The sequence below is a fragment of the Panicum hallii genome, chromosome 2 (assembly GCF_002211085.1).
Source record: "Panicum hallii strain FIL2 chromosome 2, PHallii_v3.1, whole genome shotgun sequence".
Classification (NCBI taxonomy): Eukaryota; Viridiplantae; Streptophyta; class Magnoliopsida; order Poales; family Poaceae; genus Panicum; species Panicum hallii.
Window position 1 is genome coordinate 44,336,240 of NC_038043.1, and position 25,151 is coordinate 44,361,390.

General features: G+C 50.3%; 4 protein-coding genes and 1 pseudogene across 6 annotated transcripts; 3 read left to right on the forward strand and 2 right to left on the reverse strand.

The window, feature by feature from the left end:
- Positions 1–4,483: 4,483 nt before the first annotated feature.
- Positions 4,484–5,852, forward strand: LOC112882253 (zinc finger protein 8-like). The gene has a single exon (XM_025947266.1). The coding sequence runs from the start codon at positions 4,802–4,804 to the stop codon at positions 5,687–5,689; it is 888 nt and encodes a 295-aa protein (XP_025803051.1). The 5' UTR covers positions 4,484–4,801; the 3' UTR covers positions 5,690–5,852.
- A 3,716-nt stretch (positions 5,853–9,568) lies between these two features.
- LOC112882835 lies at positions 9,569–10,598 on the forward strand. Its single transcript, XM_025947992.1, has one exon. The coding sequence runs from the start codon at positions 10,017–10,019 to the stop codon at positions 10,416–10,418; it is 402 nt and encodes a 133-aa protein (XP_025803777.1). The 5' UTR covers positions 9,569–10,016; the 3' UTR covers positions 10,419–10,598.
- Positions 10,599–15,979: 5,381 nt separating this feature from the next.
- Positions 15,980–19,171, forward strand: LOC112881106 (annotated as a pseudogene).
- A 2,041-nt stretch (positions 19,172–21,212) lies between these two features.
- On the reverse strand, positions 21,213–21,958 carry LOC112881632. Its single transcript, XM_025946419.1, has 2 exons — positions 21,691–21,958; positions 21,213–21,587 (listed from the first exon to the last, which is right to left on the reverse strand). Exons 1-2 carry the CDS (start codon positions 21,886–21,888, stop codon positions 21,525–21,527), a joined length of 261 nt encoding a protein of 86 aa, XP_025802204.1. The 5' UTR covers positions 21,889–21,958; the 3' UTR covers positions 21,213–21,524.
- Positions 21,959–22,408: 450 nt separating this feature from the next.
- LOC112881630 (uncharacterized protein C227.17c-like) lies at positions 22,409–24,877 on the reverse strand. 3 transcript variants are annotated; one of them, XM_025946415.1, is made up of 3 exons: positions 24,703–24,876; positions 24,446–24,578; positions 22,409–23,010 (listed from the first exon to the last, which is right to left on the reverse strand). In XM_025946415.1, the coding sequence occupies exon 3, from the start codon at positions 23,000–23,002 to the stop codon at positions 22,628–22,630; it is 375 nt and encodes a 124-aa protein (XP_025802200.1). In that variant the 5' UTR covers positions 23,003–23,010; positions 24,446–24,578; positions 24,703–24,876; the 3' UTR covers positions 22,409–22,627. The 3 variants fall into 3 exon arrangements, with proteins under 3 accessions (XP_025802200.1, XP_025802201.1, XP_025802199.1); XM_025946416.1 differs by lacking the exon at positions 24,446–24,578 and having other exon boundaries at positions 24,703–24,877; XM_025946414.1 differs by lacking the exon at positions 24,703–24,876 and having other exon boundaries at positions 24,446–24,693.
- Between the last annotated feature and the right edge of the window lie 274 nt (positions 24,878–25,151).

Consider the following 25,151-nt stretch of genomic DNA (forward strand, 5'->3'; position numbering starts at 1 on the left):
GCCCCGCGTCCCGGTTCGGGGCCGAGGAGACACGCGCGTACGTGGAGAACGCCCGGCCGGCCGGACACCGACGCGCAAACGGCCGGCCAACCAGGCGGCCGGGCGGCGACGGCGACGTGCTTCCGCACTGGCCAACCAATCCGGTGGACGGACAGTGCCGCACATCCGATCCATCGTCCGTTCCACCGATCGCCATCGCGGGGAGTATCCGATTAGAATCGCACGGGAAAGAGCCAGTGGCCACGGCCGCACAGCCCGATCGATGGATGGACGGATCGAACGGCGAGTGATGGGTGCGTGCACTCGCGCCCGTTGTCAAGTTGAATGATGTGGTTGGGCTTGGCCGTCCGAGAGAGGGACGGGGGCGGATCGGATCGATGGAAAAGCTTGTGTGTTGCCGTGACAGCCACCAGCACGATGAATGGCGGGACAGCCATTGCGAGCGATGGATGGATCGATGCCGGAAACAGCGCCGCGCACCTAGATGCCTGCCACGCCTGGCACACCGCATCCGAGCTAGCCGGGGCCAAAACCTTCGGTCCTTGGCCGTGCCACATACACGAAAGAACATTATTTATCTTCAGGGCCTGGCCGGCCGCAATCAAACAGTACGTTGTACGCTGCAGTACTGTACCGCTACCTTTGCAGGAACCAAATTAGAAAGCCCACGGCCTGTACCCTGACCGTTCATCATCGTTCCCAACATCGGAACGGGAGCTTTCAGACGCAAGCGAGCAAGAAGGCTTGGAGACTTTTCTTCGTCGCTGCGTTCGACAGGGACCGAAGCCGATGAGAGAAGTTGGCGTCGTGATGCGCACCGGGAGGCAGAGCACGGCGGCAGGGCGCAGGGGCCGGGGACAGACAGGCGCCCTGCGGCGTCGCTGTCCGCGACCCGCATGCGCCGTGGGGCTGCTCCGCTGCGGTGATGGGCGGGCGAAGAAGCAGATCGAGCAGCAAGCGAGCTCGTGGACAGGTGCTGCGGAGCCATCGCTTTAAAGAGCCATCGCTCGATCTCATCACCCTGCCGGCCTCGCTCGCTGCAAATGGCAAACGATAGGGCCTTACAGTTGTGCCTGTCGACCTCGACGTACCTGTCCGTCAGGGTCAGTATTCAACCTTCTCGGCGACGGGCGCGCCTGAGAAATTAGTGGTGTGCATCGACTTTCCTGGCAACATTGCTGCTTCTAATCAAGGAAAAAAACAGTTACCAAAACTCTAAAGAAAACTGTTACCTGATGCCGTCGAAATGCAGCGGAAATCTGGTTTACAGTTCATGGAAATTAAGGCAGAGCATGCACATGCTGCATGCGCTTCCAGTTCCGCCTCTGCGCCGCAGGCAGGCACTGGACCGATCCCTGAAACATTCGTGCCAATCCTAGCACAGTTCCTCGTCCAGGGTCGTACTTGAGGCCGGCGTCGGTTGAATGCGCCACGCCGGTGTCGCTGATGGCCACAGTCCGGCCGGCCGGCCGAACGGGACCATGGCATCCATCCATCTACAAAGGAGAACGGACAGTTATGGCGGCAGCGACGCTCATGTGAATCCTTAAAACGGATTCACCCACCTCAGTTATTTCTGTACTGCGGCCGGCGCGGCGTGCCCTCTGAATCCCTGATCCTGATCCGATCCACCGGCTGGCGGCTGGTTGGCTCTACGGCTCTACCTCCTCGGACGGCAACCGTACACGGATGCATGTCGCGAGCGTGACCGGCCTCGCCGCCGCCGTACGCCATGGCAATCTGCTTGCCTCTTCGTTGCTTGGTAACTAGGGCCCGGGCCCGGGTCGGACGGACGGAAGGGAACGCGGCGGCGACCAGTGCGGAGCATGGAACGGCGGGCGGCGTGCGTGCATGATTGATGGGTTCATGGGACGGATCCAGATGAAGTAAACTGTAAACTAAGCCTGACAAATCAGGAGCCACGCTCGCTCGCTCGCTCGCTCGATCGTGAGTTCGTGACAGGGATACTTGCGCATCCTTTTTCGGAGTGGTTGGGGAAAAGCAGGGCGAACAGTGCCACCGAATCTGAAGTACGACGTGAGCACGTAAGATAGGGGGCGCCGGGCGCAGCGCTTCGGGTCAGTTCCACGTCGGTACGGTGCTTAAACAACATGGAAGAGTACGTGATGCTCAATCCAATCATAACGGAACGTGGCGGCACGAGAAAGTCTCACAGGAGCTGGATTGCTTCCTGGGCATTTTCAACAAACAACTCCAGTTCGTTTTGCAGAGCAAGGATTCTAAGGACAACTTTTTAGTACTATAGTATGTTTTCCTGCCACAACTCAAGCAACGCCAGCAGCTGCCGATAAAAGTTACCTCCCCTGATCGTTAACGTCGACAACCTTTCAACGTCACGTGTCGCCTCCGGGCTCCATCCGGTTCACTTTCTTCTTCTTAGTGGTAGCATGAACACATTCAAGATGAGTGCTGCAGCAGCCAACCAGTAGGCGACCAAAGCTCGCTTCGCTGAAAGACAGGGCTTGTACGAAGCGCGTTGAAATGTGTGCACCGATCGAATATCAAGTGGCTGCTAATGCTAGTGCTAGCCCCGATGGTGCGTGCATCGTTGTCATGGCGCGGATCCAAACTCCGGACACGAGTTGCTCTCATCATTCAAATCGGGGGGAAAAAGAATCATTCAAACGGCACTCGCATGGGCATTTCACTGACTTGTTACCGTCGCCCGTGTCGCCGCCGGTCCAACGCTCACCGGTGACCAAACCAGGAAAAACATCGATCGCACTAACCGATCGAGCAGCGCGTGCACACATTCTTACGATGTGGCGTGCGCGGGTCCACATCGACGGCATCTCTCGGCAACCAGCTGCGCCATCGTAGCTAGCTAGGTACCGGCCGGCAGCAGCTGGTTCCGAGTTACTGACAGTGAAGCGGCGGGGGGCGCGAGCGACCCGGCGGTGCCGTGCCGTCCGCGTCGCCCGGGATCGGGGGTATCCTGGGCGATGGCGAGGCCGCGCACGAGTCGGCCTCGCGGACAGCGACACGACCCGGACACCTGACCGTGGCGTGCACCCGCGCTTCGGAGGCCAGCGCGCGCGCGTCGCCATCCCGGCATCCCCTGCGCGCCCGCCGGCCAATGCGAACAGGCGAGCACCACCGGCGGCGGGAACGGGTTGTGATCGACCGAATGATCCTACTACGTGCGAACCATGCCTCTTTTGGAATCGCACGGGCCGCAGCGCAGCGCGGTACTCCAGTTTTATTCCTATTTCCTATCGAAAACAAATTCTATCTCAGGGGGCTATAGGCAAACTTCAGAGCTTCTACTAGATCTTCGAGAGATCATCCGCAGCTAGGCTTTCTTGGGCCACACACCTATTAAAACAAAAACTCGACCAGACGCATGAAATGAATTCAAATCGTATCTCCGTTTAAATGGGGAAGCGTGCTTTTCCTCCACTTTCCATCCAACCCTCTCGCTCGTGGGGTATTCGAGTATTTAGATGTCCCTGCCTGCAGTACGATGCGACAGTTGGTACGGATACATTCAACACCTGATAATCGCTTACACCGGTGTTTTAAACAAGACAGTGGGTATGGTGGTTTAGGTTTAGTAGCTGTTGTGCCCCAAGACCTAACTGATGAAGTCCAATCGGCCATAAAGTCGACTTGTGGTTTTTGTTCATGCTACTCTCGCGCGGCCGGGTTCAAAATGTATGTCGTTTTAGGTTTTTTGCTAGTCAAAATCTTTTAACCTTGATTATCGGTACACAAATAATCACACAGATTAGCAATGTAAGATTGATGCTGTACTACTAAATTCACCATATTTAATCATCTTTATCTAAGATGTCATATTTCTTGGAAATTATCGGTCAAAGCTTCACTTTGGCGAACCCTGTTGATGTCCTAACAACATGTATATTGAATCAGAGGGAGTTCATATATAGTTTTGTGTAAAAAAGACATATATACTTGCCTTTTGATGAAAGTGGCATATAAAGTATAGTTGTTAAAAAATGAGTTCATTCGGCACCATATATAAGATGTCCCTCGAGATTTATGCTCCATTTTGCAAGCTTTTCATGGTCGTTTAGATTAGGGATTTGAGTCACATTGACCAGTGGGTCATAGGTAGGGAGAAATGATGGTTGCTAGTGAGGGCAATGGCTTGTTAAGGCTTTGTTGCTGTCATTATTGGTCAATGAGATACACTATCACAAGTAGCGAGCCTATGAAAGACAATAAGGGTATCATTGTAGAGCCCAATTTGTTTGTCCTAAACATTATACATTTAAGAACAGCGGGAACTAAAGTTTGTTCAAGATAGGGAGCAGGAGGAAATGTTAGAGCAAGTCTTGATCGGAGAGGATGTGTACGGCCATGGGCACCTCGGGGAACAGGTGTTATCATTGGGGCTTGAGATAAGTGTGCTCCAAGAGAAACAACTAACCACGGTCTAAAACACGACAAAACAAAGAAGAAACAAGATCCTAAATTCATGTTATTTTGCATCAATTGCCAAGGAGCTAGCAGAAGTAGGAGTCAACAAATCTGAACAAGCACAGCATTGAACACTTCCCCTGTGAACCCTTACCCTAAACTGGTCCCGTTGCTACCCACCGAATTTAACCCTTTTTAGCAGGGAACACGCCCAATACATCAGAGCCGGCCGCTTGCTCAGCTCCATGCCAACATACCACCATAAACGCAACAGCAGGAGGCCGGGGCAGGAGAGAAAAAAGCTCCTGCCGCCGCAGGCTAGCTGCGTAGGTCTCCTCCCCCTAGCCTGCTTCCCTACACATTCCCCTTACCCTAAGCGCGCTCTTGGGGGGCGGCAATGAGCGAGCGAGACGCGCAGCACGTCGGCGGCAGCCCCCCGGACACGGCCATCGAGTCGTTCTCGCAGCTCCCCTTCGTCCGCCCCAAGCCGCCGCAGCCGGCGTCCTCCTCCAGCCCCTCGCCGATCCGGCTGTTCGGCTTCGAGGTTCCACCCGACGCCGCCACGTCCTCCACCGCCACCAGCGACGCTGCCACGTCCAGCGCCACCGCGGGGAGCCAGGCGGCGGGGTCGGGTGCGGGCGGAGGCGAAGGCGACGGCGGCGGCGGCAGCGGAGGGCGCAAGTTCGAGTGCCACTACTGCTGCCGGAACTTCCCGACGTCGCAGGCGCTGGGCGGGCACCAGAACGCGCACAAGCGGGAGCGGCAGCACGCGAAGCGCGCGCAGTACCAGAGCGCCATGGCCACGCACCACGCCCACTACCCCGGCCACCCCCACGCGTACCCCGCCTTCACCAGCTACCACCACCACCGCTTCGGCATGGCGCGCTACGAGCCCCCGCCGGGGCCGCCGCCGCACTACCCCTCGTGGTCCAGCCACCTCCCGCAGGCTGCTCCGCCCGTGGTGCCCAGGTACTACGCCGGGGCCGGCTCCCTGTCGCAGCCGATCAACGGCAGCCCGGTCCCGGCCGCCGCGCTCTGGCGGGTCCCGGCCGTCACCGTGGCCGCGCCGCTGGCACGCCAAGAGCGGCCAGCGCCGCTGTCCCTGCCAGGACGTGAGGAGGCAATGGCAGCAGGAGCAAGAAGAGGGAACGCAGCAGCGGGGCAGGGCGGCTCGCGACTATCCCTGTCCTCCTCGTCCTCCTCGTCCACCTCCTCGCAGCATGAACGCCGCCGGGGAGATGCTGCTGAGAACAGAGAGAATGTGAGTCTGGATCTCACCTTGTAATTCTAGAGAGGAAAAATGGGTGTGATCATTTAGCGGGTTTTCGTGATGACTGAGGGAAAAAACTATTCTTCTTTAGCTCTTGAAATTGTTTAATTAGGTAGCGGCGCTCGGTTGAGAGATTCATTTGTTCTACTTCAATTTCTTTGTGAGAAATGGGAGACAAATGATGTTGGGGGGGGGGGGGGGGGGGGGAGAGAACTTGGGAGAGATCGAGCGTGAAAAGGACTGGTGCCATCTTTTCTTTTGCCCCCTTAATTTTTTTCCGCTTAAAGCATCTTTTCACTTTCTTCTTAGATTCACCTACTGGTACTGACTGATGCTTTTTTATTTTTCCTCAAATTATCGTCCAGCTTCTTAAGTCATGTCGCCACGTGCTTCCAAGTTTCATTTGGAAGAATGGCCAAACACTGTCTCTCTCAGCCACCAAAACAGCACCCAAGTTTTGGGACATTCGATCTCTTAGCTACAGCTTATCCAATTGCTCATTTCTTTCTTTCTCACCCGGCTGCGTGCCCCCTACATCAGCTCACCCCGTCGCCCCACCCTCTTGCCATCTCCAATGGCTACGCCTCCATGCTAAACACTCTGTTTGACAACCCTCTTCTAACACCTGCCCATGACAATGTCCTGGCCGTCTCACCTCCCATGGTAACCAATTGTCTCCGTCATCGTTCCAGCCTTCCACTCTCTACCTGGAGCTCGCTCCAAGAGCATATTCAGTAATGACCCTAAGGGCTTTCTCTATTTTTTGACTAGTTTTTTAACCTCAACTCCAACAGTGGTCTTTAAATCTCACCCTCTTCTTTTAATCTAAAGGTGGGACCTATTTATTAGTGGATAAGGGGCTCTCTACAGACCCTTTAGAAGTAGAGGGCGGAGGAAGAGATTTGGAGACCTCCTCAAAATGGAGCCTTTAGTAGGTCTACTGGAGTGTAATTTTTTATTGCACCCTCCAAATTTAAGATGAGGCTTATTTAGAAGGTTTGCTGCAGTTACTCTAAGTCCCACAACCCTCAACCCCTAAACCCAATTCTAACCTGAAAATTCTAAACGCTACTCCCTCCATTTCAAATTATTAGTCGTTTTAGCTTTTCTAGATTTGTAGTTTTTGTTGTGTATCTACATATATATATATTATGTCTAGGTGCATAACAAAATATATAAATCTAGTAAAGCTAAAACAATTAATAATTTGTGGCGAAGGGGGTACATAGTTAGAGTTCGTTGGAGAATCTCAATCTTGCCAAAAACTAAATGGTGCTTGGTAGGGCCGCTCTTGCTGGATGGAGATAGAGAAATTGGTGTGAGATTAGAAACACTATAATAATAATAGGATACAAGTTTTGCTTAAATATGCCGCAGTTTTAGATCAATCTCAATGTTTGTTGAAGTAGAAGTGAGTTGCCCATATTTTTCTATCAACTTAAGTTTTTAGGTTGAAGTTAAATTGATCAGCGTTTGCAACTCAATCTGGTTTCGATTTTGAATCACGGTATCAAATAAAGTAATTGCATCCAATTCCTATTTTTAGGTTTGATCTTCTTGCTTGTTGAAATATAAATGAATTACGACATTTTCCTATCAGGTTAAATTCTTAGGTTGGATCTTTCATTTATTATCTAGGAAAACACGAGAATCTCTTCTACTCCCTCCATTTTTATTTACATATCGTATTATATTTATCCTAAGTTAAAATTAGCTAACTTTGATCAAATCTAAGAAAAATATAGTAATAATTATATTATCCAACATATGCAATATCAACGTATGCTTCATGGTGAATTTAATGAAACAAATTTGGTATTATAAATATTATAATTTTTTCTATAAATTTGGTTAAAGTTGGCCAAATTTAATTTAAAATAAATCTAATATGATATGTAATAAAAATAGAGAGACCATGTTTCCTACACAAATCGTACTAGCATACTTGGCAGCACATAGTACCGCGTCTGAAAATTCTGAAGGAGCATTAAGGCGGTCTGTTCCGGCACTTTCGCATGCCCACCGGTTATGCGTGACCGCAGCCTGCCTGCGCAGAATTCTGCACCTGTGCTCTTTCATTCCATCCCATGTACAGGCACGCTGGGTCGCTGGCAATGCACACAGCGTACTCCTGCATCTGCATCCATGCCCTGTTCAGTTTCCCAAGAACATGTACAGGACCTGATTGCAACCGCTTGCACAAAGACTTCAGGAAGAAGAAAAAAAAACCATCAGCTGTTGGTTCACGTTGACCTTGACATTTGTGTCCCGTGAAAGAGTTCGTATATATTTTCCAGAGGATACAGAGAGCCAGGATGCGATGTGAAATGATGGGCTAATGGCGTATGATTTACGTTGAGGAAAGGAAAAACAAACGACAAATGAAAGTTGGCTAGCTTTTGGGATTAGCTAGGACCATGGGCCGGGACACTTTGGCCCACGTCAAACGCAAGCATAAATAACCAAATCTAGTGTGGCCCATGCAAAATCAAGAACGGCCCATACAAGGACTGTGTCATCAATTAAACTATGTGGGCCTAGACCTTCCCCCCCTATCTGTCAATTTGCACCGGATTTCTTTTACAAATTCAAATCTTTAAAACATAATCCTTTCCAGCTGTGTTCTTCCCCCCTCATGCCGTTTTACGAATGAATTCCCCATTTTTGAGAATTGTGCCGACTTTTAACGCTAAACAAAAATAAAAATAATAATCGAAATAATAAAAACGAAAATGGTAAAATAATATGGAAATATAACGAGAGTGATTTGGACGTCTATGGATCGTTTTCGAGAAATAACGTATTTTTTCAATATTCTACCGTATTTTACTGATAGAAATACCATATTCACAAACACTTCCTGCTATCTTCATTTTTAGGGAGTCATATTTTTAGAGTCATGACTCATGTATCCTAACTCTAAGCTACAACCTTGTTGACCTGAATTCATGATGATTATGGATGGTTTTACTGATGATGGATTAATATCTAAACTTTTAGTATAATAAAATGAGACACATATCATGTATTTTGGATACTTGGATTAATATGTTAATCGTTGGTACTTTGTGTACGAGATGTGTCAAGTCGTATGGTCAGTGTTGGCTCTATGGTTTGATATGTTTAACGTTTTTGAAATATCATCTCAATGGATTTCGATCGTTATAGATGTGCTCTCGATTGTATATTTTTCATTGTTCGCCTACACGACCGTTTAGCCCGTTTACACACCGTGTAAACGCTACACAATGGCTAGCCGAGTCCATTTAATCACCCGTTTAATGATATTTTAATCTGTTTAAATGACCGTTTAGTCCGAATAAAGAGCTAAACGGTAGGTGACCGACTGTTTACCGTGTACTGTTTATCTGATATTTTTATTTTTAAAGTTACTGTAATACCGATATCGTTGGCGTTTCCGATAATATGGTATCATTTTTTTCGATAAAAAAATATAAAAATGAGAGTGACGGAGAATCGTTTCCGTTTTCATCCCTAATGCCGCTACATCCTCTTCGTGCACAATGGACGCTGGCTCGACCAGATCTGCTCCAAAACCTGACAGACCAATCGGATGGCATATCACGTCACGTCACGTGACCACCCAGGCAGTAACACTGGTCGCCATGTCCTAGATCGCTCGCATCTTCTGCGATAGCACACTGATACGCTCCAAACCAAACGCTAAGAGACATTCTCGCCTCGTCGCCTCCCGTTAACAACCCCCTTTTTTATCCCCCAAACCACGCATCAGCTGCAGACCATGCTTGAGCTGCGGGGAACACCGGCCCAAAGAAAAGTACAGATCCGGCCGCCTGACCAAGGCAGCCGCTGCACTCCACGCACCGGCCAGCGCGGCAACGGCAGCCTGCCCCACGCCATCCTCGCTCGCCGGCCGGCCGCTGACGGAGGGGGCCCCGTCGAGCGGGCCGGCGCGCTTTGCTTAGCATCGAGGGCCACGCGACGTGCTCGCGCGCTAAGCAAAGCCGCGCGCCCGCCCTCCCCGTCCTCTTCCCGCGGAGCCGACCCCACGTGCGCGCGCGGGCGCGCACGCCGCTGCTCGCCGGCCATGTCGCGCGCGGCGCGTACGTGTCGGAAGCCGAGTGGCTGGCGCTCGAGCTCGCCACGTGCGGTCGGTCACTCGTGGCGCGCGCCCATTGGCTGCGCCGCGAATCGCCGGCGTGCCTATAAATGAGCTGACCCGATCGAGCCAGGCTCCATCGCGCTCATCCCCACCAAGCTTAGCTTCGATCCGAGAAACCACCTGCTGCTAGATCGCCTGTAAAATCCATCCGTTCACGAAGCTCCAGCCGAATCCCGGAAGCCGCGCTCCCACCGATCGATGGGGAACTCGTACAGCGGCGGCGGCCCGTCGGCGGCGGGGGCCGCGCTGGAGGTGCCGCTGCACCTGTGCTTCTTCCTGCTGGTGCTGCTCCTCTTCCTGGGCTTCTCGTGGTACACGAGCTACGAGTCGGCCGCGGAGTCGTTCGCCAACCAGGCGCGCATCCTGCTCATGGCGTCGCCGTTCGCGCTGCTGCTGGCTGTGCGGCTGCTGTCGGGCGCCTCGGCGGGGGAGGGGCGGGGCGTGGGCGGCCTGCTGGCGGTGCCGATGCCCGAGCGGGACTCCATCCACCGCGCGGGCGGGTCGCCGTGGGGCGTCGGGCTCCTGCTCCTGCTGCTCCTCGTCATGGTCTCCTACCAGTCCAACTTCCGGGAGAAGTGGTTCCCGCTCCCGACCAGGTGATCGGAGTTCCGGTTGCTGCACGATCAATATCGATCGAGATGTAAACAAACACCTGCGGATTGCTGCGGCGCCCGCGGTGTTCTGGATGGTTTTGCGTCCTCTCTCTCTGTGTAACTGTAAGTGTGAGTTGGCGGTATGCCATGTCCCATTGTCAACGCAACGAGACTCAACTGTATCGTATTCCTGGCTGTGATGCTGATTGTGCTGGTTTCCAACAATGGGACATGCATCGTCGCGAGGTGAAAAGGGTTTCTCTTCATTTCGTGATGCTGCCTTTTACCTGCATCAGAGTTCGGACAAAGAAAACTACCAACCCTCCTTGCCTGCTTAGTGCCTGCAACAGTGGTGTGCAAATCGACAGTGATCCGCGTCAAAATAGTTGCTTAGTGTTGGCATTTTCCTGAGAGGGCATCCAACCATATGACTCAAACTTCTGGTACCTCGCCACCCATATAAATAGTTGCTTAGTGTTGGCATGTTTTGGGGATTTTGATTGCACACCAACAAGCACCATCATTTGCTCGGATTTGAGCCACTGTCACCATTAGTGCTTGTTACTGGGCAATGGGCATAAGAAAAACAGTTTTGTGATTGACACCAGCTTAACCTGATGGTTGCAAATCCGGCTGTTGCACTTCTTCCAAATACCAAAAAGGAACAATTCGGAAACTCTAAACACACCTCGAGCACCAAACGTTACTACTCGTGCTTGATTTCCAATGTTTTCCCAGGTGTTGCGGAAGCTCCAGCAACACAAGAGTAGAAGTCCGGATTTAAAGGTTATTTTTTCCATCACTGGAAAAGAGCTTAGAGAAAAATGCCTAACGCCTTTATTTTAATTCAATTCATATATATAGTGGAGATTTTGTAGGGTTTTAATCTCATTAAATAAGCTGCCACGTAGATAAAAAAAAATAATGATTGGCAAGAAATTTATGTAGAGAGATAATGGATGGCTTTCATCTGGATAAAACAGGGGTACACTATCCCCAAAACTATATGTAAATTGGTATTGGAGGGTAGAGGGTTTCATTTCATCCAATTCCATCCGTGCATCACGGTTAAATACTATGGCTTATCTAACTGTGTATTGGAGATCTTGTTTCATCTGTGAGTCCAAACATCTTTAGATGATATGTCACTCTTAAAAACCATTTTTGCCGCCAAAAAAATCGATTGAATGTTAATTCCTCACGCGCAACACTCCAGCCGGAGACATCTGCTTAACTCCAGCGCAGCTCCTTAAGGTTCACAGCGTGCCAGTCAGTTTGACCATTCAACTGACATAGTGTGCAACGATGTCGTATCACAATGCTAAGCCGATACAACACTTGGATAAATAAAATATACGACGATTTGTCGCCTAGATAGAATTGAAGTACACAGAGCCGATGACCAACGACCAATGCGATAATTAAATATTTAGATGCCCATCGGCCGGCAAATAGAATTAACAAACTGGACGATCACCGAATAAATAAATCGTCATAAATAGAACCAGCAAGCTGATGATAATTAATCTAGCGTCACCACCAGTTGGATGGACCTAACCGAGACAACGCTAGCAGCCGGGCGGTAGACTTAAAAGTCACCAGCCGATGAATCTAAATGTGACAAGATAAAAGTTCGGTAAAAGCTCAGTAAAGGCTAAGAATAAGAAACTATTGGCTTAATAAAGCACACTCTGTTAAATTTTTTTATAATATGATAATTAAAGCGATGCAATAGATGCAAAAGATAATAAGCTAGCTTATAGATCTTATTCAAGGCGAGATAATTTGATTATACCACATCTAACAAGAGATCAAATTGATGCAGCCTTACAGGGTAAAATCGATAACTAGGTAAACCAGATGAAATCACAAGGATGCGCCGGTGATTAAAGCCTAGAGCAACTGAGGACGGTGATGCTTGCAAGCGAACCAAAGGTCGAGGCGTTGTAGCCCTGTTAATCAAAGAAGACGCCGAGTAGCTACATTACTCCTACTCTTAGGTTTGGCGTTGAGCAAGAAGAAAATAGAGTTGATGTATTGATCGAGAGATCATTTACAATGATCGTCATCCCTTTATATTTATAGGGGCGGCTTGGACCTCACGTGGATTCGTATAAAACTTGACTAACAAGAAAAATCTCAACTAAAAGCAAATATTAACATACACAAACTCCAATTTTCCTTTTGCAGAGTCCTTGCTAATAAAACTTTCTTATCGTCTTCTTTCCATATACTCCATTAACCATAAAATTATCAAATTTTGATGCGAACAACCGTGTAATGAAACTCCCACATGAAAATGACCATACCAAGTCACTCATCTATTCCTTTTAAGCATGCATGGACGAACCAAGAGACTGTCCACACTTAGACTAATCTCGGTGCAAGTTTCATAGAGGTTTTATGCGCATTAAATACAGTGATACATCAGCATTTCTGGTGATATGGCAAGATAATTACGAAGAAAGAGAGTGAAGGAGTTTCATCAGGATGAAACTGTGTATACACTATTTTTAAAAAACTATAAAACTTGTTAAAACTTGCATTGTGGCTGTAGAGTTTCATTTTATGCAATTGCGCCTAATCAACTACCTCACAATTAAATGCTATAGCTAATCTATGAAATTATAAAATGAAACTTTACATTGGGGAATTTGTTTCATTTGCGAACTCAAATGTACTTAGATGATATGGTATAAAATCGTATAATAAAATTCTGTATTGGGAATAGCCTTACCTTTGCAGACGTGGTATCTCACCGATAGCTTAGCAAGTTAGCGTGTATGTCACACTTTCTATCCTCAAACATCCAACCCAATGGCCGTCTGCATTGAGCTTCCCTAACCTAAAGCCTTCTATGCCTCCACTAGCATGCGTAGGAGACACGCCTGCAAGTGTGCAAGTGTGTGAATGTGCATTGTAGTGTGAGAGCTTACAGCGCAATGACTGCTACTGCTATGAGTAAGCCTTTAAAAAGGGCTCTAAAGTGATTTTAATGCGGAAAATTGGATGTGTACCACTGAAAGATCCTATCTTTTACTATACACCATCAAAAGAATTATCTCTAGCTACGTAGCATCGAAACCTCATATTTTTTTAAATTTACCACTTCCGTTAGTTTTTCTAAAGTCTGACCGCCTTCTAAGCTAAGGGACGTTCGGAGCACGCCGGAGGTGAGCAGCACGACGGAGCTCGCCCGATTTTGCGATGGCGGAGCTCGCCGGCCAGCAGGGGCGTGACAGAGCTCGCTGCCGACCGCCCGCGGTGGAGCTCAAGCGGCCGCCCACAGCGTCTCAAAAGATATTGTAAAAGTTTGCCCAGAGTATTTGTAACTGGATGATTGCTATCATGCTATGGGCCTTCTTTATTCCTAGGATTGGGCTATTATATTTACCTAAGTGAAGCCTGCTACAAAGGCCCTGCTGCTGGTGTGGCATGGCATGACTACAACAAACTGGGCTGGACCAATTAGTACTGTTGCATCTTCGGCCTTCGGCGTCTCTGTGTCTGCACAGGCGCGCGTTTGGATGCAAGCCGACGCTTGCCAAATGCCAAGCCAAATTCTGGCGCGTTTGGATGCAATTGCCCATTTTAGAGCAATTTATACGCAATTTTAACAGCAGTAGTCAGGACCCAGTATTTTAATTGATGGAAAACTCTGTGGATAAAAAAGGCAGGCTAATTTAATAATCTATCTTAGGCCAAAGGTAGCATAATCCAATTGAAATAAAGGAAAATAAAAGTTTCCACGAAAGACGCAATGCAAAAGCACCGCTCGATAAAGGTTAAAGTTTGCACGCTCATAAAAAGTACAGTTTTTGGGGACTCAAAACCGGATTCCCAGCCATGTGTATGGAGAATACTGCAGGGCTGCAGGCAGATGCCAAATGCGAGGAAAATTCCTTTGAAGCAAAGTGCCAAATGTTTTTATCCGGGAGAAAGGTAGCACAAAAGCAGGGAAGCATCGTAGGCCTTGTATTCTAGCAATGCTGATAAAGCTTCCTATCTACATAACCATAACAGCCAGGACCTAAGTCTCTAAATTCAGATACTTTCAGTTGAATTTCAGATTGCTCACGAGACTCGTGAGTAGTAAACATTGCCGAACTTGTAGGTGAAAAGCTGAAAAAGATAGCACACAGGATGATTGAAAGAGATCCTCGCAAAAAAAAAAAGATGACTGAAAGAGAGCATAATAATAATAAACAGATAAAGCTCATGTTCTTTGACATGGATGGATGATGTCAAGAGCGGAGCCGAGAGCTGCTGGCTCCACTGCGATTTTCGGCCCATGTCGAAAGAGAGACGACGGTTGCACGCGACGGAAAGGCCCGTCTCGCAATGATGGGTTCTCGTTTTGGCATATATTCCCTCCCGACAAAAGGCGCCTCCATCAGCGCTCCGTCGTCAGTGTCAGCTGCAAAGGACAATTAGGACCTTTGATCCCAGCCTTTGGTAAGGTAAAACTAATCCCCCCCCTGCTTTGGCAACAAAGACGGCGGGTGCAGACTGAGCTTTTGTTTGGACGTACGAATCCTATGCTTCGTGCGAGTTTGATCCCCATGTGACATCCACGTGTAGAAGAGAGAGCACCTGCAAAGCTGTATCAGAAGAACTTCAGGCTTCACGCTTCAGCAGTGTGCTATACTCTCAAGTGTGCATAGTGACTAGTGAAATCAGAGCAGACTAGCAAACGCGTTTTTGCAGTTCGTCATCTCAGTCCGTGAAATCTGCACGAATGTCAGTAGCCAGAGCGTTCGGACTCTGCGTGCGTTTCGACTGTCACTTTCAAATGCATAGCTCAGTCGTAGTCAGTCAGGCGCCAGAGCACTAGTGGAGGAAGATCAGCAATGCCGGAGCGAAGAGAACGTTCTATGCGGCAGCTCCGCACCCTTGCTCCGCGCGCATAGCCCTGCTTTCCTGGGCAGCAAAGCCGGCCGGGCCGGCAGCTCCGCCACCGTGTCTTTTCCCAGCTGCCGAGGCGGCTCCACCCTCCCTGCTAAAGATGGCCAAAGAGCGTGTGCAAAAGAGAAGCGGCACCTTACTCCCTGCCCCTTTCAGCTCTTTTTCAGTCCCTTTTCCTCGTCTGCATGCAGCGGCGGAGCCACAGCCAAAATATTCGTCTTACAATGGCAGTTTGGCACAATCTCGATTCGACATAAAAAAATTCTTCTGTCACATAATTCCTCTTAGGACTGGATACAGGGATAAGATATATGATCCCCAGGTCTAGCACAATCCTAGGAAATCATGGAACAATCTGCTAAATCCAACATGGTGTTGGTGTTCTCTTCCTTCGTCTAGTATAAGTCGTTGTTAATTACTTAATTCTCATGATAATGTTCCAGCACAAACTCTGAGACAGGGGTTATGAATGATTCACCTGCCGTGATTGTCAGATAGAATTCTTATCCGTCTTTGAAGAATGCATGCACGCATACTGGTGGAGCCTACGGTACGGTGTAACGTGTAACTTTTCTCCTCCCCCTCTCTTTCCATGGAACTTTCCCTACATATAACTAGAAGATGGCATGGCCAACGCCCCCAAGCTACACTTGACCACACTCTTCTACCCGCCACTGGTGTACTGGTAAATCAGGAGCCATACCAAAAACCCAAGTAGAGCAAGAGCAAGTGTAGCAAGAAGCTGAGTTCAGAGCTAAGATCCATCGCGACCACGTCAATGGAGTTCCTGTCGCAGATGTGGTCGCTCCTGGGCCTCCTCACCATCCTGCAGAACGTCCTCCCCACGCAGCTACTCTCCCTGCTCCACTCGCTGTGGCAGTCGCTCCAGGACTCGCTCACGCCCTACTCCTACTTCGACGTCCCCGAGTTCCTCGGCTCCGCCGCCGTCGAGCCTAACACGCTCTACCGCCACGTCCAGCTCTACCTCCACCGCTCCGTCCTCCTCGCCTCCCCCCCGCCGCCCCGCCTCACGCTCTCGCTCCCGCGCTCCGCCTCCGCCGCGGCACCGGCCTCGGCCGCGCCCACGCCGCCGTCCGTGTCGCTCTCCCCGAACCACTCCGTCGCGGACACCTTCAGCGGCCACCGCGCAGTGTGGACGCACCACGCCGACACGCTCCAGGACTCGCTCGAGGAGCGCCGGTCCTTCTCGCTGCGCCTCCCCAAGCGGCACGCGGCGGCCGTGCTCCCGGCGTACCTCGCGCACCTCGCCGCCGCGGCGGATCACCTGGAGCGCACGTCGCGGGCGCGGCGGCTGCACACCAACGCGGCGTCCCCGCGTGGCGCCGCGGCGTGGGCGTCGGTGCCGTTCTGCCACCCGGCCACCTTCGACACGCTCGCGCTCGACCCGGTCCTCAAGGCGCGCCTCCTGGCCGACCTCACGGCGTTCGCCGAGGGGAGGGAGTTCTACCGCCGGACGGGGAGGCCGTGGAAGCGCGGGTACCTCCTGCACGGTCCGCCGGGCTCTGGCAAGTCCTCGCTCATCGCCGCCATGGCGAACCACCTCCGGTACGACGTGTTCGACCTGGAGCTCACCCGCGTCGCCACCAACGCCGACCTCCGCGCGCTCCTCATCCAGACCACCAACCGCTCGCTCATTGTCATCGAGGACATCGACTGCTCCCTCCACCTCACCGGCGACCGCGGCCTGGCCTCCGAGAGGCTGCACAAAAGGCGCAAGCTCCACGCCACCGCCTACGACGACGACTCATCCGACTCGGACGACGACGCCGGCGGCATCGGCGCCGACAACCACCGGGGGAAGGTGACGCTGTCCGGGCTCCTCAACTTCACCGACGGCCTGTGGTCGTGCTGCGGCGAGGAGCGCATCATCGTGTTCACGACGAACCACGTGGACGGCATCGACCCCGCCCTGCTTCGCCCGGGCAGGATGGACGTCCACGTGCGCCTCGACGCGTGCGGCGCGCACGCCATGCGCGAGCTAGTGCAGCGCTACGTCGGCGTCGGCGACCACGAGATGCTCGACGCGGCGGAGAACTCCATCAGGGGCGGCGCGGAGATGACGCCGGCCGAGGTCGGAGAGGTGCTTCTGAGGAACAGAGACGAGCCGGAGACAGCGGTGACGGAGCTCGCGGCCGAGCTGAAGGCCAGGAGAAACGCAGCCGATGATCTCCAGTGGGAGGACTCGACGGCGGAGCTCTCTGACGGTTCGCCGACGAACAAAGGGAAGAAGGGGTCGGGGTGGGAGGCCAAGGTCAGGATCTTGGGAAGGCTGAGGAGCCTCACTAAGTCGGAGTCCGGCCGACGATGAGCGTGGTTGACTGTGTTTGGCTTTGGTGTTTTAGGTCAGATCCTGGTCGGATTAGATAGAAGATTGTGTTCGGTTTGGTGTAGTATCTTGTAATAATCTCTGTAATTTGGTACTAAGTTTGTTAACCCACGTTACGCCTTTTCTGAATCCGAACACTACTCTGCCTCTACTTACGTGATATAAACGGTGTACTCCGCTCGTGCCCCGGCTGCAACGCCGCCTCGATCGCCATGGTTGCCAAGCAATCAGTTGCACCCGCTGTCGGGAGCACGACCGACGACGGCGTCGCCTCGCCGAGAACGCTCATGGACGCCACACTGCTCGCTGCCATCTGTGCGAAGGTCGAGGAGTACGCAGCGGGGGGATCGCCCATGAGCGGCCGCCGAGTTGCGGCCATCTGCGCCATGATCGACGACCGCGCCGCGGCGGCGAAAACCCGCAGGAACAAGAGGAGGAGGAAGCTGTGCGTGGACAGCATCCGCAGCTACAAGCAGATAGGAGAGATCGGCATCGGCAGCTCCGGCGCCGTCGTCGAGGCGCGCCACCGCAAGACCGGCCAGACCGTCGCCATCAAGACGTTCCGAAGGCGAGACGGCAAGAGCGTCGTCAGCGAGCTGCTGCGGGAGGCCTGCTTCCTGGCGGCCTGCGGCGGCCACCCCAACCTCATCGGCCTCCACGCCGTCGCGCGCGACCCGCGCACCAAGAAGTACTCCCTCGTCATGGAGTACGCCGGGCCGAGCCTGCGGCGCGCCCTCAAGGAGCGCCTGCGCACCCACGGCGGCCCGTTCCCGGAGGCCGAGGTGCGCCGGATCATGAGGCAGCTCCTGACCGGCGCAGAGGCGATGCACGCGCACCGCATCGTCCACCGCGACATCAAGCCGGCGAACGTCCTCGTCAGCAAGGACGGCGGCGCCGTGAAGATCTGCGACTACGGGCTGGCCATGTCCACCGCCGGGGCCGGCCCGCCGTACGCGCGGGCTGGCACGGCCTGGTACATGGCGCCCGAGGTGCTGACGCGCAGGACGGACTACGACGAGCGCGTCGACCTGTGGTCGCTCGGGTGCGTCATGGCGGAGCTGCTCTCCGGCGAGGTGCTCTTCAGGGTGGACGGCGGCACGCGCCAGCTCGACAGGATGTTCGACGTGGTCGGCACGCCGGACGAGCAGACGCTGCAGACGTTCGCCCCGCCGTTCACCGTCGGGAAGGTGCTGCGCCGGTTCGCGCGGCTGCCACGGTGGCCTAGTGACCGCGGCCGGCTCCGCGAGCTGTTTCCCAGCGAGACGCTGTCGCAGGATGGGTTCGACGTCTTGAAGGGGCTCCTGACGTTTAACCCCAAGGAGCGCCTCACGGCCGACGCCGCGCTCCGACTCCCGTGGCTCATTGCCGCCGACGATGCCCCTGCTTCAGGGATAGGCGCCACGGCGCCGTCTTTCGTTCGGGTGCTGACTAGTGTTTTGGCATTTCTGAGGATGTCACTGGAACTAATCAGGTTGCCCAGACATTGCTCGGGCCATAAGGCGCCGTAAAAGCATTGCTTAGAGAACCGGATCGCTCCTTAAACCAGCGAGCACCGGGATAGATGAAATAGAACCCCTAAAATAACAGGTCGGACTAACCGGTTCCATAAGAAAGCGAGGAACAGAGGCAGCCATTTGAGGCAGAAGTGGTTTCTTTAGCACAGTATAGCTTCACTCAGGCTGTAACTTATTGCTGTGAATTCCATGTAAATATAGACATCTATTACAATTGATATATGCATATATTTTTAATTTGACCCAGATTTGCCAGGAGCAATCAAACTGTATGGAGATCACTTCAATTACTTCCGTGTAACTGTCAGTTTTCCAATCAAGTACAAATGCATGAATGGTGCAAAACCATAATAATTAGCAGCGCAAACTTTCCAAATAGCAAACCGTTCTTTTGATAAATATGGTTGGGCAAAGAACTGCAGCATCACCAGCGAAGCAAAATAAAGTAAAACAACAAAGAACGCACTTGACTGTAGAAAAAGATATACCAGCATATTCCAGCATGCTATTCCAGATGTTTTCTATGATAATCTGAGTAACGGAGAGAATATGTGATTACTGCTCACCAACAAGTCCAGAATTCACTACCAAAATTGCAAGAACAAAGAGGATGCCTAACATGATTATTGGGATGGGTGCTGTTAGTAGAAAATTTAGCACATAACAATAATAATAAAAGGGTCTGACAACTACACCAGATAACATGACAAACTAAAGTACTGGTTATCCTACTTTCATTGGGCAGAGTTGTAAGATATATTCGGTTACATAATTGAATTGGTCAAACACCAAACTTAATGTTCCATGCGTTCACACTGTACAGGCACGAGAACAAGTTAACCTATGATACTGCAGTCTAGGCTCTAGTCAACTAATTTCAGAGCTATAATCAAAGGTTTACTTGTGTCTATATGATCTGATTACTGTGAAGCAAAATCAGTGGAGAACAAGTTGCAGATCCTTTAGGCTTCTTGTTGCCACATGATTTTCATGCTGTAGCAGTTGTTCAATACCAAACATTGCCAGAGTCAGCCATATATGTTCATTATCATGTTGCTAAATTTTTTTGCATGCCAGAAACAACAAACTTTCTTAGTTCTTACTCCCCAGTGATACTCTTTGTACCATCTACACAATATTTCACTATTGCATCACTTGCCTGTCAGTTTCAGGCTTCAGTGGATCAGCCATTTCCCTATGTCACTCTAAATGATTATATGTCGGGCAGACTTCACAAATCTATCACTTGAAATTGTGATATTACTGACGTTATTGCTAAGAGTATACTTCCTTGCCGCAATCGAATTTATAAAGAATAGGAGACAAGCTCCTCAAGCTACTAACAGCATAGATTTGGCACTACTGGAATGATGTAATTACCGGTTTGGAATTATTATTTGTGATAGTATGGCAAATGCTGCAACTAAAACTCTGAAGAAACAATTAGAACTTTGCATTTATGGTAGATTTTTTTTGAACTGTAAAAAACTAGAAACTAAGCACAGACAAGCTAAATCAACTTCCCAGAGCTTAGTTTGAAAGCCATTTTTGGACCTGGATGCTTTTGGGATGCTTTCATTATACAAGGTAACAGCTTATAAATGTAGAGCTGAGCATATACTATCTAATCAACTTTGCATTTCCTAGTAGCATAACTGAGCGTAGACTATTCTAACCAACTTTGTTAATCCTGGCAGCACACCTAACTGTGCTACTTTCTCTTTTGGTTTCAACATTTGTTTGTACATATGGATTCTAAATCTTTACCTGCTGTATTAGTTTGAATGTTCTCATGAGTCTTTTTTTTTCCAAACCTCAAATCTCAATGCCTCAATCTCATAAGCTATTTTATTTCATGACCCACATCACTCGAGAATCTGGACAGAATGAACATAAAGCTCCGAACAACAACAAGAACAGATGATCGGCATAAGAATAATTCTGGCCATAAACGTAATGATATTTTACCAAATTAGGAAATTAGACTATATCCTTGAGAAAATTTATAACATCTACTGAAGTTTCAACTCAAAAATGGAGTGCATCCAGAGATTAGAATATGAATGCTGCCCAAGTTGATGCAGTATTTCAATGTGAAATCCACTGTCGACATAATCATATCCTGGTCATACAGTGGATCATTTAATTCCTTCCGATTGATGGTACAGAACTTACAATTGATGTAGCTAGCGCTAAAGGTTAAGCTACAGGATGAACCATAGCATAACCGCTGCGAATGCTACAGAATTAGAAACGACTCCATAGGAAGCAGAACTTAGGACCCGGAGACATACGCTAGCAGTAGTTGGAATACTCGTACCATCAGGACTGACGAGGTGGGGCGATTTCAGGGGAAGGGCGGCAGCCGCAGCACGGCCTGCTCGGTCTCCACCGGATCCGACCGTGAAATCTGCAACGCTCAAGAGGACACCCGAGACCAAACCCTAGATCAGTCATTTAGCATGAGCGAGATATGTGATGACGAGCATTTATCAGTCTGGTTGGCGACGAACCGGGTCGCGGAGGACGGGCTTGGTGTCGTCCGCGGCGGGCCGGAACGGCGGCTTCCTGCTCTTGGTCGGCGCCCCGGAGGAGGAGCTCCTACCGGCGCTATCCGTGGCGGCGGCGGCGGAGCCGGAGCCGCGGGAGAAGCCCACCGGCACCGTCGAGGGCGTCGCGAAGGCGTAAGGCCTCTCACTTCCGGCGGACATGATCTCGACGGGGAAGTGGATTACCGATGGATTCAGCGGGTCGGCCGCTCGCTTCTGTTCAAACTTTCTTTTTTCTTTTTTTGAGGGATGTTCAAACTTTCAGTTGAGGAGAATTTCTGTGGCCTGCCTTTCCTGGAATTTTTTTTATAAGAGCCTTTCCTGGAATTGACCGTCTTCAGCAGCCAGCTGTTTCAGCATTACAGAACAGAGCTTCAAGGCCGTACAAGCAATTCAGCAGAGATCGCAATGGGCACTGAAAATAGTTTTGCTTTTGCTTGCTTAAGAACACACAATCGGCAAACTTCGACTACATCCTCTTCAGAACAGCGGCACAGAGCTGCTTTGGTTTGACCCAAAACACCATGGAAAACAATAAGCAAAGGGCCAGTAATGCATTCCTCTAGGCTTCACTGAGACGACGACTCAGATTCACATATCATTCATGATTCCAGTACTTCGGTTCCATAACTTTACCACCGAACTTGATCATGACAGCAAAAAGTATTACATATTCACAATGGAAACGCCTCTACATAAGCAGCTTTATTAAGTTTTTTTTATCCAAATCCAATAAGAATGCAAGTCCCACTTATTTCAGAATTCATCAGAGTACTTTTATCTAACTCGATGATTCCACTTCATAGGTGCGCAAATTACAATCAGATTTCAACAGAACTCATCGCTAATATCAAAATGCGACATAAACACAAACAGAACACTTGCAGAAACCCCTCAACTCTCAAGATTTATCAGACTTGGGACGAGGCTGCGCAGCACCTGGCAGTGGCGGTGACATCATCACAAAATGCTTATACATCCTCCACCAGTGGTCTGACGCTTCATCGACTCTCCGGAAGGTCCAGATATGTGGCTTGGCCTTCTCCCGTGCGATGAGGATCTCCTCCACCTCTGCCGCCCGCTTCGTCTTGAGAGTGAGGCAATCCACGAGGTCACCCCACTTGCCGAAGCAGTTGTCAAACTCCCCATACCGGTAGTAGCTCTGCATTTGGTGGAATGGCGAGTAGCAGAACCACAGAGCATCAAAGCACTTTATGCAGTCCAGACGCGGCGGTGGTGGGCCACTGGTCGTCTCTGGCTTCTCTTTCATATCCATAATCTTTGCTGCATATAGGAATCCAAACAGTTGTAAGATTCCTGCACATTTGGTTACTGATAGTGAATGTGTGTATGATCACAAATTGCTCAAAAGTTTTGCCGGGCATCAAGAATGCAAAGGCCAGACAGCCATGTACGGAGCTGAAAATGCTATAGAAAGAAGCACAACAGAGACTCTAATTCACTGTCTTTCAAGTGCTAATCCATCTAATGAGCTAACTGCAATGTCAAGTGAGTGAAGTAGAAAAGGAAAGAAAAATGCGATCTATTTGTTGTCATATCAAAATAAACTGGGGCATCAGAAATATGAATTTGATTTGAGACTGCAAACATAAAGTAATTCAACACTGAATCATTTGGCAAACAAACAGGTAAACCAATACCACTCTAAACAAAGCTAAGTGATTTTTCGTTTTACAAGCAAAAAGGTGAAGCAATAACATTCTGAACAAAAGAGGTGTTTGCTAACTGAAGCCATCACCAAAGAAAAGCAATGAACATTAGCACCAAATTCAGAAAGCATTTCAAATGTTTACACCCAATGAATTTATGAATAAGGGAAAGAGAATGACTACTGAGCAGAAACACTCAGCCTCGATTGCTCGGAAGCTGAGAGCTTTGCAACCAGGGCTTGTGTGCCAACACCAAATGCTCCTCAGTAATACAACAGCAATACAACAATTCAGCATTGTCGAATCAGTTGTACGCAGAAATGCCACTTTCATCTAGTTGTACATTAATCAATTTGAGGATTCAGTCATTCAGAATCAGAAGTTCTTTTCGTAAAGAGTTCAGAAGCAGGCATTATTTTACTCTTCAAGAAACCAGAAATTACAATAGAGCATCCTCACAGTCTCCAGACATCAGGTTCCAAGGAGCGGTCCAGCAGTCTCGTGGTCACGGGCTCACGACCGCCTATCCCGGTCCGGATTGGGTAAGTGACAAGTGCCTCGGGCGGCTTGCTACTGGGATCTAAGTTACACCGATTCCGACACACGGGTCGGACACGGCGATTCGTCTTTTTTCCAAAATAGCGACACTGCGATACGTTGTATACATACATACCTATATGAACTAGGCAACTAAAATAGCAATCATCAGCACATAAAGCAAAGTAAAACATGGTTCTAACGTCTAAACTCGAATCTAAGCAACCAGTCAACCACACGGCAACAGAGCACTACAGCAGTATAGCGTACAGGAGATCAACCAAAGTTATTACAAGCCAAGGTTCTAATTTAAATAAAAGACAGCAATAAGATAACTTCTTCCTCAGAGCTCAGACTTGGGTTGAACTTGAACCGGCCGATGCCATTCCTAACTAGAAAAACGAACAAAAAGCATTCAAGATGTACGCATGGCAATGGCAACTGACTAGCTTACTAACTGCTAAGAAGGATCGATGGATTGATTGGGATTTGGAGGAGGAGAATGGACACACCAGAAGAGAAGGGGAGGCAGTGCCGGGCACCGGCGGCGCGTCGATCCGAGGAGGAGAGGCAGTGACGGCGTCGATATGGGGAGAAGCGACGGCGGCGATCTGGGGAGGAGCGGCGAGCCGACACCCGGCGGCGCTGCGTCGATCTGGGGATAAGCGACGGCGGCGCGTGGAAAGGAGAGGCGGCGGCGGCTCGAGTGCTCGTTGTGGGAGGAAATATCGCCAGGGAACGTAATCCAGGGAGGGGCGGCTCGACTTACCTTTGGAAGCCGACGGATGCAGCGCGATTGTCCTCTGTTGGTTTGCGCGGAGTCAGGTGGCGGCGATGTGTTTGTCCTCGCGCGGAGGCCGGCGGCGGCGACTGGGGATGCTCGCCGAAGACGAGCAGCCGAAGCCTGCTCGTGGGCCTATGCTTCTCCTCGTGGGAGATGCTGGGCTCGGCATGGGCCCAATCAAAGATCAAAGGAGCCCTTTCATTTCGGTGATGAACCAACAGATGGACCCACTTGTCTTTTTTACGCCGCACGCCACCTCCAGTGGGCCACCCTGTGCCTGTGGACCACATCACGCGAAGCTCCCCGGACCCACATGCAGGCACACAGCAACCAGCCTTGTTTCAAAAAGATTCCTCGCCGCGCCCAAACACTTAAATCCAAAGCCGAAAATTAAAGAACTTTTTTTCGGCTTGGGAGTAACAAACTTTTTTTTT

Bases quoted from the DNA above. Each gene is read 5' to 3' on its own strand.
- LOC112881632 (XM_025946419.1), bottom strand. From the start codon at position 21,888: ATGTCCGCCGGAAGTGAGAGGCCTTACGCCTTCGCGACGCCCTCGACG. The intron at 21,588-21,690 runs GTTCGTCGCCAA...TGAGCGTTGCAG, and splicing joins AGCCCGTCCTCCGCGACCCG to ATTTCACGGTCGGATCCGGT.
- LOC112882835 (XM_025947992.1), top strand. From the start codon at position 10,017: ATGGGGAACTCGTACAGCGGCGGCGGCCCGTCGGCGGCGGGGGCCGCG.
- LOC112882253 (XM_025947266.1), top strand. From the start codon at position 4,802: ATGAGCGAGCGAGACGCGCAGCACGTCGGCGGCAGCCCCCCGGACACG.
- LOC112881630 (XM_025946416.1), bottom strand. From the start codon at position 23,002: ATGGATATGAAAGAGAAGCCAGAGACGACCAGTGGCCCACCACCGCCG.